The sequence below is a fragment of the Felis catus genome, chromosome X (assembly GCF_018350175.1).
Source record: "Felis catus isolate Fca126 chromosome X, F.catus_Fca126_mat1.0, whole genome shotgun sequence".
Lineage (NCBI taxonomy): Eukaryota > Metazoa > Chordata > Mammalia > Carnivora > Felidae > Felis > Felis catus.
In genome coordinates this window covers 85,501,981-85,521,180 of record NC_058386.1, presented here as the reverse complement: position 1 = coordinate 85,521,180, position 19,200 = coordinate 85,501,981, and the positions used below count along the sequence as shown (strand labels likewise).

At 35.8% G+C, this 19,200-nt stretch overlaps 1 protein-coding gene across 3 annotated transcripts in view; it reads right to left on the bottom strand.

The window, feature by feature from the left end:
* IL1RAPL2 (interleukin 1 receptor accessory protein like 2) overlaps nt 1–19,200 on the bottom strand; it is a 1,211,101-nt gene that overhangs the window by 16,615 nt on the left and 1,175,286 nt on the right. For all 3 annotated transcript variants that reach the window (XM_045051172.1, XM_045051173.1, XM_045051174.1), the window contains 2 exons: nt 14,011–14,156; nt 4,773–4,916 (listed from right to left, as the gene is read on the bottom strand). In XM_045051172.1, the coding sequence (XP_044907107.1) occupies nt 4,773–4,916; nt 14,011–14,156 (290 nt within the window). The remainder of the gene's footprint in view (nt 1–4,772; nt 4,917–14,010; nt 14,157–19,200) is intronic.

Genomic DNA, 19,200 nt, shown 5'->3' with positions numbered 1-19,200 from the left:
GAGTTAATTTTGCTTTGAGAAAGCATTTTTTCCTCCTTTGCTGTATTGGCTCAGAGCCAGCCTCTTCAAAGAGAATATGTAAAATGTTTAAATATTTTTCCTAAAAATTATTAATGAATATAGCTACTAAAGCTATTAGTCCCCATTGATTTTAGAAAGGCCACATTGGAAAAGTTACAGTGGCTTTCAAAGTTCCCTCATTTATAGAAAATTATTTTTAAAAGTTAATGTAGTGAGCATAGACTTAAATGAAACTGTTAGTATTTATTAAACCTAGTTACTTGCAAATAATAATTTTAAATGATAGGAAAACATTTTAGGATTTGTTTCTAAACACATCGATATTTTCCATTAAAGCAGACCTGATTAGAATATAGGTAAAACTGACCAAAAGGTAATTTACGGAATGAAGCAGCCACTCATCTATACCATTAATGATTTAGTTCTACCTACTAAATGATAGGCATATAAAGAGATATAAATACCCTAGGGTAGAAGTAGGTGGAACCCCCTATCTAGAGATATTTGAGGCAGGATTATATTGTTCTAATTCTAGTAAGGTTCCAGTCTTCACCACCCCCACATGAAAGGAACTCTGGTTATTTATGTTATGATGGTGCCTGAAGCCAAAAGGTTTTTCTTTAGCATGTCCTCTGGCTGGAAAAGGCTTCCGTAAACCTTGGTTGGGTTACTTGATTGCCAAGAAACAGATGCACATGAAGGACTGCACTGGATAGTTGAAATCATTTGGCTTACAAATGGGACACATTCCACTCTTATGCATAAAACACCACTTGGAAGTGAGAATGTTCATAAGCAATGCTAATGTAAGAACCTCCTGGTAATCTCAGCACCTCTGCCCTTGTTCCAATCAAGCTCAGGATGCACCTGCAAGCTCTTGACTTTCTCCAGCTATAATTACTCACCTGGGACTTAGAGCTGCTGATGATATACAGCTGGAAGAATAAAATAGGCCAAAGGACAAACAGATCCATTCCTATGAACAGAATGTATTTCATTGTTCTTAATGGATGGTGCTACTTCCTCAAACTCCATAATGTCAGACTGCATTCTGGTTTCCTCTGACTTCGATAACTTTTCTACTTCACAAACCTCCCTAAATTCAACTACTTATCGATTCATTCAACAATGATTTGTTGAGCATCTACTATGAGCTAGACATCTGCAATGACTACCTGAGTCTTTGACCCATCTGACCAGGCCATTAGACTCATGCCTCCATTGCTTATCCTGATTAAGACTATTTGCCCTCCAGCTTTCCCTAAACTCACATATTTCTCATCCTTACTCGCTTCACCTATACCCTAATATTGGTGATGCTACAGACTTTCTTCTAGAAAAATATTACTATATTTGCATATCCCAAATCAAGTTATGACAAAAAACATGGATGTCTTTGATGTGTGTTAACACCTAATATGTCTGGATAATAAATTTTACCTAACATTCTAGAAGCATATCATTCTTTGGAAAGTTGTTGTTTCTGATTCTAATCATGTCCCTTTAAGATGAGCTAAAGATAAAGAGCTTATGGTGGCTGGACAGAACAGGAAGAGTGCTGTCAAAGCCACCATGTCAGATGTCCCAGAAGCTCTAGAATGCCAGCTAGTGAGCAAGCAGTGATGCAGATGCCACAGTTTACAAAAAATGCACTTCAGTGTTATGCAGACAGCCAAGAAAACCTCATGAATAGCCACAGCTGTTGATCACAGAGACAGCAAGATGGAAGAGCAAAATCAACAACATGATGCAAATAAGGTTAACAGGAAGGCCTGAAAATTGTTTTAAAACTGAATGGCAATTCCACAACACCACTTTGCTAGGCAAGGCTAATGAACCTTCCTTGTGTTAAATCATGTTGACTAAGCTCATCTAAGGAACCAGGAAATAGAGAACAATGCAGATGGCAGAGCATTATAAGAAAGAGGGCTTGCACAGTGATCACCATAGGTATGTTGTTTCTAATGAAGAGAAAAGTTATGAGAAAGGGAACCAAACTGTGGAAGAATTTTCCTGTTGTCATACCTGTCCTTCCCTGTTTTTAAATTTTAATCCTGCTCACCACCAGGAGGCCATTCCTGTTTACAATCCAGTTCTTCTGGGGCTATGCTAAACACAGTGCTAAATCTTTAGCTTCTAAAGTGCAAAGACTGTGTAACTTTGTTTATTATTATATCCCTAGTGCCTACTATACTATGTGTATTGATCCAGATGAAGAATATAAGTAAATATATCATAAATAATGCCTGCCACGTAGTAGATACTTAATAAATATTTAATGACTGAACAACTCAAAGGTCAAATAAGTGAATTAGTCATTGTTTGATGGATTAAAATGAAATGAATTTTATAAAAAAAGGCTAAGAAGTAAAAGTTTGTTGGATTGATTTTATTTTATAAAAATAAGGCAGTTTTAAAGAACTTTCAGAAAATGCTACTATAGATATGAATCAAAGAGAAAACATGAAAAAAAAGTATATGGGTAAAACTAAGTTGTGTCCATAAGATGTCAGAATATTAAATAAAGAAATGAAAAATTCAGAGGTTATCTAGCTGATATCTGGCATCATGAAACCGAGTATTTCTAAAAGAGCTTTAATATTCATTTATTCATCCTTACCACATACCTGTTGACTTTTTAGTATTCCATTCAGCTAGTACAGGTTGTGTGTTTCAGGTCTAAGTTTCCATGTAGGACTATAAAATATTTGTATTGCCCTTCCTAATGAAAACTCTTGAAATCCCTTCCCCCCAAATTCCATTTTTTCCCCAAAAACAATTGATTTGGAATCAATACACAATTCTCTAACAGAAATGCTCTAGATTATTTGTTATCTTTGACCACATGGGCCACATTGGAGATATAGACACAAAATGGAATATTTTATCCCTGAAATGTCCTATGATGCTAGTATGAATTTAATCTTACAAATATTTACTACAGCTGATTAGTTAATCTGGATTATTGAGTATGGGTGATGAAAATAATTATTGCAGATTAACTTAATAAATTGTATCATCATTTACAGAGTATTGACAAATTGCTTATAATCATGACTCAAAACAAATTAATCACAGGAGCCTCCCTTTCATGTTCTTTCATATCGACAATGCATCTTTTACATTCCCAGTTGGATACTATAGCCCCTTGTTGGCACCTGGGAACCGGTGACTTTTTCCTTAGTAGCACAATTCATCTAGTTATTTTATGTGTGCAGGTAAGAAGTCATATTTTTCTATACTAATTGTTGTATATAGAAACTTAGTATAATTAACATTTTCATTTATATTGTTGGAGCATATAATTATGGTTGCAACAGGCCCTAATCTCTCACTTTGAAACTATGTCTGAATAAGGGTCTGTAATACTTCTAAATGGGCTGCTATGATAGGTAAACACACTCCTTTGATAAAGAGCATGCACATGTACGCATCAAACAGCATTTCTCTAATTTACTATGAAAACATAGTCAATTAAAAGCCACTCATATTATTTACATAATAGAAACAATAGGACCAAAATAAAAGATTCCTCAAAAAAATTCCTTTTTACAGTTACCACTCTGCCCTTCTTTTATCACTATAAAGATAAAATTATGAGCCCTTCTCCTCTGAGGTAAGACCATGATCTTAGCAAAATAAAACTTCTAACCTTCATTATTTCAACATAATGAAAACTAAAATTTAACCTTCCTTTTTAATGACTTACAAATGGACTTCTTTTTAATCTTGGCTTACCTAAGGATTCCACACACATATTTCTAAGACTTACAGTATTTCATGGGTGAGGGCTTTATGCATAAGGAGTGACATGTCATGATTTCTTATTGATATTGACTTGAAATATGGTAATTTATTCTCTTGAAAAATTAAATCATTTTCAAAGCTCAATACAATGCTTTATTGCTATTTAATTCATAAGATTTCCAAAGGACATAGATAGCAAACATAAAATTATAAGCTACATTCTGAACTTCTATCCACTGAGGTCCTCTGTGAGAATGGTTCTATAATCATCAAAAATATGTGGGTCCAGATGCACTGTGAGTTTTAAAAAGATAACATCCATAGCTTTTAATCTGTTTCCTAAATGATTTGTTTTTTCAATGCCAGGAATGGCTAAAAATGATCTGTACCTGCATTTGAATTTTATGGAGGAAAATAATGGAATTTATTCTTAATTTATTTCTTAGTAAGTGGAAGGTTTTTTTTTTTGCTGTTTTCTGAGCTTTATTTTTTTTTAATATACGAAATTTATTGTCAAATTGGTTTCCATACAACACCCAGTGCTCATCCCAAAAGGTGCCCTCCTCAATACCCATCACCCACCCTCTCCTCCCTCCCACCCCCCATCAACCCTCAGTTTGTTCTCAGTTTTTAACAGTCTCTTATGCTTAAGTGGAAGGGTTTTGACAGCGATTGTTTTAGCTCCTGATCAACTAATGTCTCCTTGTTAAACTGTTAATTTGTAAATAATGTCAAACACATAGAAAAATTACAAAAATAAAATAGTTTCAAAGAACATCAATATATTCTTTACCCAGATTCACCATTTGTTAATATTTTCTCCCCTTTGCTCTCTTTCTTGATAAATACATATTTTTTTTCTAAACTATTTGAGGGGTAAATTGCCTTAGTCATAGCCGTGTAACTCTAAGTATTTCATCACATATCTTCTAAGAATGGTGATATTCTCTTACATAATCACAAATCCATGCCTTTTAGAGTTTGAACAATAGGAGAGAGCCTACCATTGGTAGTTTCATCACCTCCAAAATGCTGTCGGTAGAAGAGCATTAATTCAATATTGTAGCATTTGTAGATGATCACAAGCAGTACAAGGACAAGGAAGATTGCTCCCAGGCCTCCTGCAAGTTCAATTTTGTAGATTAAATCTGGAACCAACAGAGTAAACAGAAAATGGTAATTAAATCAGCAACATTTGGGATCTTTCCATATTTCTAGTCTGTAAGATGTACAGCCCATTCTGCTTTTTTTCCCAAAAGATTCTTGCTTAATACAGTATGTAGCTTTGTTCTTGACAGATATGTGTAAGTCAAATTTCATGAAATTAACTCTTTTCTAAAGAGTTGAGTAATTTTAGTGTTGAAAGTGATGAGTCTATCTGAAAAGGAATAGTCGCTCCCAATTTTTTTTGAGCACATCTAGATCTCACATATATATTTCTGTTTTAAGTGTATTTCAGGCAACTGTTAGAACTGCCTTTTTCTATGTCTAGGGCCAATATTTTGTTGTTTCTGTTAAATTACCTTATTGATTTAGAAAGATTACCATCTAGTACTTCCCAAGCCACAGGCCCTATATTCTTCTACATGAGAACATCGTCACAAAATTATTCTCAAAATCAAATAAAATTGAATGATCTGGCAAGATTTAATTGTTTCATTTAACCCTAAGAACATAATCTAATAGAAGATAACCTGGGGAAATCAGTTTATCCATTTCCACTACTTATTTGAATAAATGACCATAATATGTATATGATATAATATGCCCAGTGGGGCTAAAAGAGAATGAGAAATCCAGGCTAATAACTTGGACTACTCAGCCAACAGTAGGCTACCTGATAGTAGCCCTCGGCTGCTTGAGTGGGGGACTTTTAGAATTCTAATAGCTAGAACAATTAAATCAACACATAATGGGAGGAGACATCATATATCCCAGACTCAGGAAATAGTGACTTACCAGTAGCTTAGTTAGTGATATTAACAAATGTAAGGTGTATCATAAAAAGAGGGGATAGTACCATGAAATTTAGAGATATGGGAAGTCAGAGGAGAATTTAGAATGTTAATTCATCAACGCCTAGAGGAGAAATGCTGAATCTGAAAGACACCAGACCAGAGACATATTTTCCCCTATGGAACAGGGACATTCATTGGTCTTAACATAATATAGATAAATTTGCCTAAAAGATTAGCTAACCTCCCCCTGATCTAAATCTGTAATTACCAAGTGCCTTTTTTTTTATTACCAATTCTGCTTACTATGTTACTAGATACTGGAAAAGACAGTGACATTCTAGTTCGCACACAAATTGTTTATGAGTTTGGTTGACAGCAATCAGCATCCCTGGATGGGTTAATTCTGGAACACTGTCAAAATCAAATTTCTGGCCATGACAGACAGCCACTCCTGAAGATCCCTTGACAACCAGGTTGTCAGCCTTTCCCTGGGGATGTCCTTTGTTTCTATATAGGCTTATCGCTTAAAATAAATTAGTCAGGGGGCGCCTGGGTGGCTTAGTCGGTTAAGCGTCTGACCTCGGCTCAGGTCATGATCTCATGGTTCGTGAGTTCGAGACCCGCATTGGGCTCTGTGCTGACAGCTCAGAGCCCGGAGCCTGCTTTGGATTCTGTGTCTCCCTCTCTCTCTATCCCTGCCCCACTCACGCTCTGTCTCTCTCTCAAAAATAAATAAACATTAAAGAAAGAAAAAAAAGGAAATTAGCCAGGCTCAATATGAAGATTAAGATTAAGGAAAAAAAATAAACATATATATATAATAGCTACTACATATACATATATATGTGTATATATATATGTATATATATATATGTATATATGTGTATATATGTATATAATAAATACTACATATACATATGTGTGTGTGTGTGTGCATGTGTGTGGGTATATATATATATATATATATAACAGATACTACAAGTAATATATATTATAAATAAAATTTTTAACCAGTCTATTAATCTATTCTCTAAGTTAACTTTTTGGGGCAAGAATCCTTTAGGAAAAATTTGTAGATGAAGAATATGAGACTTGGTAGTTTAATTCACTTACTCAAGGTCATACACCTAAGAATTGGGCAAGATCAGACTTGAGCCCAGATATCCTAATTTCAAATTCAAGACTTTTTATTCCATCACAGTTTTATAAGCTTCAGCCTGGAAATTGACAAAGGAGAGCCTTTTCCCTTTTGCTCTATAGAGTTGTTAGTAGTGCTTCATGAGAACATGTGACTTGCAGTGAATTTTGGTTTCTTATGCCCTTTTAATTCCAAGGAAATAACCTGAAATACAATTCACCAGGCAGCATGAAAGGACTGAGTATATCTCTGGCACTTCACTGAAAGGTACTGAAGAATCCTATAGCTGTATCAGAGAGGAAAGAGGGGCTCCCTAGGGTCCAGAATATGAAGAAAAGTTTTAGGTTTCATGGGGGGAGAGGGAATTTGGTCTTGGAAAGGAAGTGGAGGGAAAGAAGAGATAGTGGAAGACAGAGACAGTATGTCCCACCAGGAAAGTCACTGAGTGAAAATATAAGAAGCATAAATGACACTCTTTTTCAGTAAGGAGATGAAGTAATAATGGAAAAGGGAAGGGAGTGGGGCTGCTGTGAGAGACAAAATATGTTAATAAGAATTATTATGAGGGGAACCATAATGAGTACGGATAGGGAATTGGAATCTATCTCTGTCCTGCCTGCTGCAAGAGGTAGTCATTTTGAAAATTAAGCCCCAAAATTTCAGGTAAAAAAATCCTACCACACATTAGCTCTGTCTCCTGCCCTCTATGTGTAGCTCCCCAGGAGCCATTGCCTGCCTCTATATGGGTGGTAAGGCAGGCTTGCTTATGAGACCTGTGTGGGTCTACAAATATCAAAATCTTTGCTGATTTTCCCACCATCTTACATAAGTTGTGCATTCTTAACAACCAGTGTTAAATGGACAGATCAATATGATTTTTTTTTGTTACTCAGGAAACTGACTTTTCTTTCATCTTAGGACATTGATTGACTTGATGCAACATTTTTTTCCTGCTGTAAAATGTTCATTTTATGTTGTAAATATTTTGGACTCTTTCTCTTTCCATATCTCTCTGTCTCTTATCTGTCTCTCTCTCTCTCTCTCTCTCTCTCTCTCTCCCTGTCTCTCTCTGGTCAGAATAGATTTCAACTGTTTTAAAAGTCACCAAATGGGAACTTTTTCAGCAATTTCTATGTTAAATACAAACTAGAGTTGTTATTAGGTAGATGGAAACTTCAGCAGTAGGAACAATTTGTGCTCTCAAGTAGTAGGCACATTTTTCAGCAGTACATTTATGGAAGAAAACCATGGTGTGAAAAGTACTTTTGTGGTTTGGGAGTCCATTTTATAAAAATGTCTTTGAAAGATATTACCTAATGATGGCTGTTTATGTTTAAAACTGTGCACCGAGTCTCTGAGACTCAACCAGTATTCTTTCATTCAACCCAGGCAGAGCCATTAAAAAGGAAACATGCATCCTATAATCAGAGGGCAAAATTGCCATCACCAAGATGATGCTTGGCTTTTCTTTTGTCTTCTGTTTTCAACTGCCATTTTCCATCTTAGCATGATCTGTGCTTCTAGAGACATTTCCTGAGAAGGTGAAAGCCATTTTATTTGCACTGTGACTTATATACACATCGCAAATACAGTGATAGCCGTAACAGCAAATATTTATGGGATTATAACTTTTTGTAGGCACTCAAAGTACAAGTGTAGTTCTTTTTAACCTTCTTAGTTTGAACCCAACGGTTTCTTCACTTTGAACCTGAAGATCAGCATCATAGAGTGAGACAAATAGCAGCTGAAGTCAAGGGAGTAGAGAGGGAAGACTGGAAATGTTTTTAGCTAGCTCATAAGTTGGGAAGCAGGTTAGGAGATCCCACCTGAGGGTTTCTTTACAGGTTGGGGGTTCAGGGTGGGGCAGTAGCACTGGGAATGAGAAGAGAGGGATTCAGTGATATGTTCCGGTTTGTAGGAAAGGCAGTATGTGCAGAGAAGAAACAATTACCAGAATTTCCTTAGCATAAATTCAGTCATGGTACACACACTCACACACACACACACACACACACACACACACACACTAGACTACTTACTGATATTTTAGTTATAATTGTTGATAGTTCATCAGAGAGTGAGAAAGTGGTAGGTGCAGGTAAAAGATGCATAGATAAGGATGTCTTGCTCTGAGAAAGCCGTCAGGCTTTCTGTTAATTGGATATATTAGACAAGAGTTTTCATTTTACGAAAGGCCTTTTCACAGTAAGGATTCATCAAATGCTTCTTCATTATTATCACTTAGGGCTTTTTCAATATTTGACTCATAGCTCATCAGTAAGTTGTTGTTCCATTAACAAACATCATACTCATATTCTGGGTGAAAACACTGCAGCCACTGAGGCCAGGCTATGCTGTGATAAAACCCGAAATGTTTAACTCCAAAGGAAACATCTTAAGTTTTGCAAGACAAGCCAGAGCTCAGTCTGATAAAAAAGGTTGAAGCAGGGCCATAGGGCTTCTCCCTCTTTTCTGGAGCTCTACCATATTGTTGAGAGCTCCTAAGGAAAATAGAATAAGAGAAGATGAACTGCATCCTTTTGCAAAGCACAGTGAAAAAATTTAACTGCTACCTAAAACAGGGAGTGCACACTGGTATAACATGACTCCCCAAAAGGTTTTGTTGTTCCACATGTTTCCAAACAATGGACACCAATATTTAAAACTCAAAAGATTTCATACCTAGTCACTCAACTTCACTTGAAAACTCAGAAATTCTCTTATCCTTGAGTTTACATTTCAGCAAACATGGCATAATCTACTAGAAAAGAGTAGTGACTGCCCCTTTAAAGTGAGGCATGTTTTCTCTATCCTGTGTTTTTTTTTTTTCTCTAGGATCCAACCTCTTAAAAAAAAAAGTTTACTATCTGCCTGGCCCCTGAGGTCTTAAAGTTTTTAACCTTCAATCTGGAAAGTAAATGTCTTTTAAAAGAGACATGCATTTAGATAGCCCAGGGCAGACACTAGTCAAGAGAAAATCACAGATAAATCCTCTCTTTACCAATCCCTGTTATCTATCCCCACCCTATTGCTCTGGCCCTGTAGGAGGAGCATTTTCACTCAGCAAATATTTTTGAGCACTTACTATGTTCTATGCACTAGGGATAAGGCAGTACATAAGACAGAAAAAGTTCCTGTTCTTGTGGAGTTTACATTTTAGTGGTGAGGGGGGAAGATAAGAAGAAAACAAATATGTAAGAAGGTATCAAATAGTAATAAGTACAATAAATATAAATAGAGCCAAGAAAGAGAAAGAAAGTGATGGATAGTTCAAGGAATGATTAGATCAAGAAAATATGGCATAAATATATATGATGGAATATTATTTCACCTTAAAAAAGGAGGAAAATCCTATCATTTAGTACAACATGGATGAACCTGGAGGTTCATTATACTAAGTGAAGTAAGCCAGAGAGAGAAAGGTAAATACTATACTGCATGGTATCACTTATATATTGAATCTAAAACAAAACAAAATGGAACAAAACAAAACAAAACCTGAAGTCATAGTAGAAGAGAGTACAAAAATGGTTGTCAGGGGTCGGGGCTAGAGGAGGAAATAGGGAGAAGTTGATAAAAGGGTACAAACTTTCAGTTGTAAAATGAATAAGGTCTGAGTATCTAATATAGTTGATAACATTGTATTGTATAATTGAAACTTTCTAAGAGGAACTTACATGTTCTCACCAAAAGAAAAAAAAGGAAGGTAAATATGTAAGGTGATACATATGTTTATTAATTAACTCAATAGAGGGAATCCTTTCACAATGTATATGTATATCAAATCATCCTGTTGTATACTTTAAATCTCTTATAATTTTATTTCTCAATTTTACTTCAGTAAGGCTTAAAATGTTTAAACAAAAAACTTCAGATGCCTTTATACCTTGGTCATCACAGACAAAGGGAAGGCAGAGAAACCGAAACAGTGCCTGCCCTCAGATTTGGCAGTGAAAGAGATGAAATGGACCTGACACACTGATTTAAACTGTATTAAAATGTTTAATATTCTAAACCCCCCCCCAAAAAAAAAAGAAAGAAAGTGATGGGTAGTACTCTTTTATAGAGTGTGTCCAAGGAAGGTTATTGAGCAGGTAATATTTAAGCAGAGCCCTGTATGAAAAAAGTGAGTGAATCATAGGAACAGCTCAGGGAAGAGTGTTCCTGACCCAGGAATTAGTAAGTGCAAAGACTATCAGATAGGACTATGCTTGGTGAGCACAAGAAATAGAAAAGAAGCTAGTGTGTGTGATGTTTGAGGCAAATAGGCAGATTGCGGTAGAAAACTGGATCAGAAATCACAATAGATTGTCATACATTGTAGGCCATAGTGTAGATTTGGGATTTCATTTTAAGTGTAATGGAGAGGGTTCTATAATTGGAGGGTTCTGATTAGAGGAATAATATGCTCTAAGTTATATATGAAAAGGATCATTCTGTCTGGCTGCTGTGATGAGCACAGACTGCAAGGCACAAGAAAGAAGCAGGGAGGCCAGTTAGGAGGCCATTGCAGTGAGCCAGGCAATTGATGCTGGTGGTTCAGACCAGGGTCATTAACAGTGAATGTGGGGAAAGATGTCAGAGTCTGGACGTGTTTTGAAAGTAGAGCCATGGGATTTCGTGGTGGACTAGATATAGCATGCGAGTAGAGAAAAGAAAAAGTCAAGGATGACTCCTAGGATTTTGGCCTGAGCAACTGGAAGGATGGTGATGGAGATGGAGAAGGCAACTGGAGGATCAGGTTTATAGGATGGAGAAAGCAAAATTCTTGTTTGGGACAAATGAAGCTTGATATGCCTACTAGATACATCCACTAGTGGAGTTTTTGAGTAGCTGTTGAATAGGCAGTTAGGTATACAATTCTGGAGTTTAGGAAAGATGACCAGGCTAGATATATAAATTTAGGAATTGTCAGCATATATGCAATAAGCAAAACCATGAGATAGAGATGGAATGAAATCATCTAGGAAGTGAATGAGAAGAGGTGACCTGAACTCTGGGGAACTCTAATATATGGAGATGAGAAAGATGAGAATTAATATTCTTAGTTATTCATGCTTTAGACATGTTTCCTTGAGGAAGCCATGGGAGGTAGCAATTTTACAGTGTGCCTTGGTTTCTACTGTCAGATTATTAGAAATTTTAAGGGGTGCTAGTGGTTGTTTTACTTATTAAATAGAAATAAATTTATTTTTAAACTCAGATAAGGCTATTTCTATCCCTGCTGACTGAATGATAGGAACCCTGCTACCACCATTGTTTTCCCTCATAGCAGTAACACTTGTGCAATTTTTTGTTTAAGTTTTTTTTTTTAATTTTTAAAATATTTATTCATTTTTGAGAGACAGACACAGAACATGAGGGGGGGAGGAGCTGAGAAAGAGACACAGAACTCAAAGCAGTTTCCAGGCTCCAAGCTGTCAGCACACAGCCAATGTGGGGCTCAAACTCATGAACCCTGAGACCATGACCTGAGCTGAACCAACTGAGCCACCCAGGTGCCCCAAATTTTTTGTTTAATGTTTAATATTTACCTTTCTTTGTACCCTTCCAGACTTGGGGATGTCTATTTTATTCATCATTCTATTTCCCAGTCCTTAGCACAATACTTGCTATACATGATCTTCAATAATAATAGATAACCTTATTCATTCATTAACGAGACAGGTTCTAAGTACTAATTAGTGGCCAGACATTGCCCAATTTTCTGAAGATACAGAGGTGCTGCAAACCCTGGGTTGGATGATCTCTGAGCCTAAAATAAGACTGGAATGAGCAGGAATAAAGTGATCTTTGCCATAAGGTATCTGGACATGATCAATGTCTGCCCTTTATGTAGGTGGACTTATGTGGTTGCCTAGTGCACAGGAGAAGTAATTCAAGTTCTGTATAATAACACTGAGTGTGGTATATTTTACACTACATAATTACCATTTGAGTCTCAAAGTGCCTCTACAATGTAGATATTATTATCCCTGTTTTACAGATGAGAAAACTGAGGTTCAGGGTATTTAATCAGACAAGTTAGTCCTACTGAATCAATGGCTGAACAAGGATCTACTCAACCAGGGTTTCCTGATTTTACTTTCCATATTACACTCCTTTATACAAAAAATAAAATAAAATAAACAACAACAACAACTCCCTTATTTTAAGATGGAATCAAATCCAACTGAATAAGAAATGGTACTAGAGAGATAAAAGCATTATTCTCAGAATAATGACATTTTCTTGCTTCTCCTAGAACTGCTGGTCAAGGTCAAGTATTAGGGTTGGCAGGAAAACAGAAATTCCATCTTGGTTAAAAGGTACAACTAGTGACCTTGTTGATTGAATGTGTTCTATTGATCTACAACCTAGACAACAAAAACATTGATTGAGAACATTTGTTCTGTTACATTTACAAAAACCTTTGCCAGATGCATACATACAGAAATATTTAGCCTTTTGCAGTAATCAAGAGTTGTGGCAGAATAACAGCCAATCTCAGAAGCTGCTCCAGCTGCTGGGATTGTTGTTCCTATATTTGCGTTTATCTCCTTTATTTATAAATTTACTTTCTTTGCCCGTTATATACAATTTCCATGCCATCCAAAAATAAAGTTAGAGAGGGGTTTCCATAAATGCCAAATTATTTTTAAAATATATGTACCTATCAAAGGCCTCTTAATACCAGGTCATATCATGACATATTATTTATAATGTTTATTATGACAATTATAAGAATATTATGATACTCTTTATTATTTCTATTTTAGTCAGGGAATAAAAAAGTGGCTTTGTTTCTCATTCAATGATAAAATCCCTAGTTTTTCATTTAAGCAATATAAGATGGTGAAATATAGAGAAAAATTTGAATGCCAATACATATTAAATTTTATGTAATACTTATAACTAAGGTACATTTTATTTCACTGAATTTAACACATAACAATATTTCATTTTTTAAATCTATTTCCTAATGGTATAGAAGATTATAGGCATTTTATGCTACTATCCATAGCGATAGAGATATTTTTCCTTAAAAAGACAAAATGCTTAATAGAAATTTGTGCTAAATGATAAAATAAGGCCAGTAAGCATATTTAACTTCAATAGTTACTTGGTAGCTAAACAAACCATAGTAATAGTTAAAAAAATAAATACCCTTTTTACGCAGCAGAACACTGGCATGTTTCCGTCCATTTCGGTTTTCCACATGGCAGGTATAATTTGCCAGGTCAGCCTCCACCACTGAATCAAAGATGAGTGCCAACTCAACTTCTTTTTCTCCAAGATGCTCTTTGAGGAGCCTGAAATAAAGACAGTATTCTTGGTTGAATTCGTCTGATATGGGGAGAGACCAGTCATGCAAAAATTGCAGATGATTACATAGCTCACAAAGTCTCCATTGGGTATGGCAAATGTTGGCTGGGTATTGTGTATGTAACCTTCACAAAGAAAACACAATGGGGCGCCTGGGTGGCTCAGTAGGTTAAGCGTCTGACTTCACCTCTGGTCATGATCTCACAGTTCATCAGTCTGAGTCCCGTCAGGCTACATGCTGTCGGTCCAGAGCCTGGAGCCTACTCAGATTCTGTGCCTCCTTCTCTCTCCACCTCTCTCTCTCTCTCTCTCTCAAAAAATGAATAAACATTAACAAAAACTAAAAAAAACACAAAAAGTGACTCTTGATGTGAAGATCAGATGGAAAAGGAAAGAAGTGAGGAATTCACTTAGCAAAAAGAAATATTACCATGCCAGTAGGCTTTGATAAACAAGCCAACATGATTTGTGTAGCAAAAAGGAGGAAACACTGGGCTCCACGTTCTAAGCTGAACTTATGAAAACAAATTAGATTTTTGTACCATGGCATGAAGGGAAAAAATTGACAGGTGTAGTGTTTGCGTTTGAGGTTAGTTTTGACAACAGGGGGTAAGAAAGTAAAGAAGTGAGCTTTAAAAATGGTTGCCTTATAGGAAGTAAACTGAAAGTGGTTACTGGCGTTCTATCCCCGAATAACCATGAGAAGTTTGTTTTCCACTTTTCTCCTGCATTTGTGTAATACAGGCATGTGCCCTGTGCCTTAATCTGCCAATGATCCTAGCCCACTGCCATGGTCCTGCCTTTTCCAGACACTGTTTCCCTTTGTCTTTCTCCCTTCGCCCCTCACAGGAAGAACCCTGCCCTGTATGACATTTTCTCATAGTCCTGCTTTTTGCTTTCTCAAGTGAATTTGCAAAGGGCCTTGAATGGCCACGAGTAAGTGTTCTTTACAGAGCAACTGAGTTGCCAGGAACCTTTCCTAAGGAGTGTGCCTCTTGTTTCTCTGGAAAGTTATATTCTCACCAATGGTCAGCTGCCTCCTGAATGAAGTGATAGTGGGCACCCTGCTGTCTTTTCTGTCTCCTGCCTTTGACCAAAGAAAACAAGTCTACATGGTGGCAATCCTGCCCTTAAGTTCTGGGGTGAATTTCTTAAATACATGTTTTTGCAAGATAGAAAATTGGAGCACTGGAGTTAATTCTCCTTTTTGGACACTTGGTTATGAATGCAAAGACAAATGCTCTGATTTGCCAGCATTTAGCATAAAGCTGGAAAAGACAACTATGTTCAGGGAAAACCGGGTTCTACATGCAGGCCTCAAATTTACAAGCTCAAGCTGGATCCTTACAAAGTCATTAAGTCAATGTGCCTTAAATTAACTCAGCTTTAAGTTGGGAAAAATACCTACCATACTCAACTTTGTTGTGAGGGTAAAATAGGTTAAAGTAATTGAAAGAGTGAATAGCACTATACACATGCAAAGGAATGTTATTAAACATCAACATTTCATTATCAAAGGCAGATCATTTACATTTGGGCTCCTACAAAAATATTTATATTTATACTATATTAATATATTTAAATATTTAATAATTTAATATATTTAAATATTTATATATTAATATATTAAGATATTTAAAATTCAGTTGGCTTAATCTCTTCTGGTTCCCCTTTGAGAGAAAGAAGGGCTTAAAGTTTGGTTGGTGGAAGAGAGTTCCTGGAAACTAAGAGTCTCCCATACTGAAATATGAAGCTCAGATTATATTCCAAATAGACATGCTTTTAAAATTTACCCTGTGTCTGTACCCTCCCAATGATACACATATCTGAGAGTTCATAATACTGACATTTGTAACTTGAGTAAGTCTCCTGCCCTTTAAATTTATGTACCATTGCTGAACTAGACACATGTAAGAATTGTCTTAACCACATTTTACTGATAGTCTTTCTATTAACCTTTTTCTTCCTGGTTAATGTTGTAGTTTTCCTTTCTCAACATATACCTAACCAAGGGAAAAATGGGAATTTACTGTCTTCACGGTTTGTATTGAGTTTTACTTTCTCCATTTTCTCTGTGCTATGGGTTAATCTCACTACACACAATTCTTTTAGTTCTATGTCATCTGCTATGGAAGAACCCCCTTTAGTGCCAGAAACTGCTTACACACCACAAATTAAGTTTGATTTAAAGCTTCATGTGTAGGGAAGCCACAGCCTCTGTCAGGCATGAAGCAGAAAGCTGATCCTGTCCTTTCAGACACAGTCTTTCCCTCTTCATTTCTAATGCAGTTTCCAGAAACAGATCTTCACAGGCTGCAGAAAGAATCTGAAAAATGATCCTTCGTCCATCTATTAATATATTGAGGTGTCTTAATTATCAGCTCTTGAAAATCTAGAAGTGACTTGCTTTGGGGGAATTAATCAGTTGATGTTTATATTTACAAATCACTCAGTAAAGCAATCAATTTCCTAACAAATATTGATAGATAACAGTCAACCAATGATTCTTTGTCAGTCCCCTAGTACGTGCATAGCTCTGGGCTAGACATTTAGTGTAAGATAAATATAAGCATTAAAAAACAGGTCCTTGTTCTCAGAAATCATTAAAATTTAAACAAGAGACAAGATCTACATAGTTGAAAGAAAATATGTAGACATAATGAAGTAAAGAAGAGTGGTACAGTTTATGCTTAAAATCGACTTTCAAAGAGAGAGACTATTATTGAATAAATTAGCTGGAAAAGGTTTGAGAAGAGTCTGCCTAGACAAAAGGAATAAGGGAGTGTTTTCTGGGATTGAAGATAAATTTTGCAGAATGTGTGAAAGAGAGACACTGAAGGGATTGGTTTTGGAATAGAGGATAAAAATGAAGAGATCCTGTGATATATTTCAAATAACTTCTGAAGCATTTTATTTGAAGGATTAACAGGAAAAGCAAGTTACATGTAACAGCAAACACTGGAAAAATTAGAAAATAATAATTTAGTTTACAGGAATCACCACCTTCAAAAGTTTCAGTTAGGACCTCGTCTTAAAAACTAGTAAAAGTTTGGAATTTGTCACTCTTATCTTTATAATAAGAAAAAGAGCTGAAGAAAATTAAAATGAACAATTATTAGATCCAACAATGAGCTGAGGACACAGGGCAAACCCTTGCCCCCAAAACTTGAGAAAGAAGCAAATACTGAGAATCACAGTATATTGGGAGCAGAAACCAAGGAGAAAGAGCCAGTACAGGTAGAAACAAACTATAACTGATAAGTCACTGTAAGCCCACTATGGACTAGCCTGAGAGTTAAAAACTCCATGAAATGTAATCTTTGGAATACCCCACATTTTCATGAGTTTTGCTTCTGGGAACCCTACCAGGATCTCAGGGTGAAGATCACAGAAAGATCTCCCTATAATTCTGTCAGAGGATTTAATAAAAGCAATCATTCCAGAGCACTCTGTGCTTCTTAACAAAGGCCTGTCCCTAAGGGAAATTCTTTTATCAGAGCCTAAACTACTTGAATTTTACCAAACCTAGCCTACCTGAGGGAAGGGAATTGCAATACTAAACTCCAACTACCCCCTCAAGCTTTCCTGTCTCACTTAAAAAGAGGAGAAACGCTGAGAAGCAGTTGTGAAGGTCATATTCAAAGGCACGGGCTCCATGAAAGACTAAGACTTTATCATAAGATTATAGAATGCTTACCACCAATCAGGTTCCTGTATGATAACTAGGGCTTTCAGCTGAAATAACTGCAAAGCTCAGACCCTATTTAAAAATCAGTCTCTAGGAAAACACAAAGAAAACTGGAGACATAAACATGTACATTCTACGAAATTTTAGCCTCTTATACCTACAACTATAGCAAACAGTAAACAGAGCCTAACAAGATAAACATAAACTCTCACACTAAAAGTCTATTTACCTCAGTTCCTTTTACCTGGTGCATAATGTGTGGCTTTCAACAACAACAAAATATTACCAAAAAATATTAAAAAGCAAAACAGAAACAAAGACAAAAAGAAAAAACACACAACAAACAAACAAACAAACAAAAACCCAAACCCCAAAGAATGTAGTCTGAAGAGACAAAGTACACATCAGAACCATAATCAGATATGGCAGAGATTTGGGAATGATCAGACTGGAAATGCAAGAAAACTATGTTTAATATGTTAAGTGCTTCCATGGAACAAGCGAACAATATATATCAACAGTATTGGGCAATGTAACCAGAGAGATAGAAATTCTAAGAAAGAATCAAAAGAAAATGCTAGAAATAAAAAAACACAGTAACAGTAATAGAAATAAAGAATGCCTTTCATGGGCTTATCAATAGACTGGGCACAGATGAAGAAAGAATTAGTGATCTTGAAGATATATCAGTAGAAATTCCTAAACTAAAATGTAAAAGGGGAAAAAGTCTGAAAAAATGGAACAAAATATAACTCCCAAGGGATAATTACAAAAGGAGGAAGATACATGTAATGGAAATACCAAAATTAGAAGTAAGAGAGAAGAGAACAATAGAAATATTTAAGGTATTAGAGCTGAGAATTTTCCAAAGTTAATGAAACGGTCCAAACCAAAGATTGCAGGCAGCTTAGAGAATACCAAACAGAATGAATACTAAAAAATGTACACCTTGATATATCATATTCTAACTGCAGTAAATCAAAACAAAGGGAACATCTTGAAATAATCCAAAGGAAATAAAAGTACCTCTACAAGAACAAGAATAGGAAATACATCAGACTTTTTCTTTAGAAACCATGAAAGCAAGAAAAGTGGAGTGAAATATTCAAAGTGGTGAAAAATATCCCAACAACCTAAAATGCTATATCCATATAAGTTATTTATCTAAAGTGAAGGGTAAATAGACTTTCTCAGACAAATGAAAACTGAGGGAACTTGTTTCCATTAGACCTATCTTGCAAGAAGTGTTAAAAGAAGTTCCTCAGAAAAAAATGAAAATGATATAGTTCAGAAATTTGGATATACATAATGAAAGAAAGAGTGTTAGAGAAAGAATAAATTAA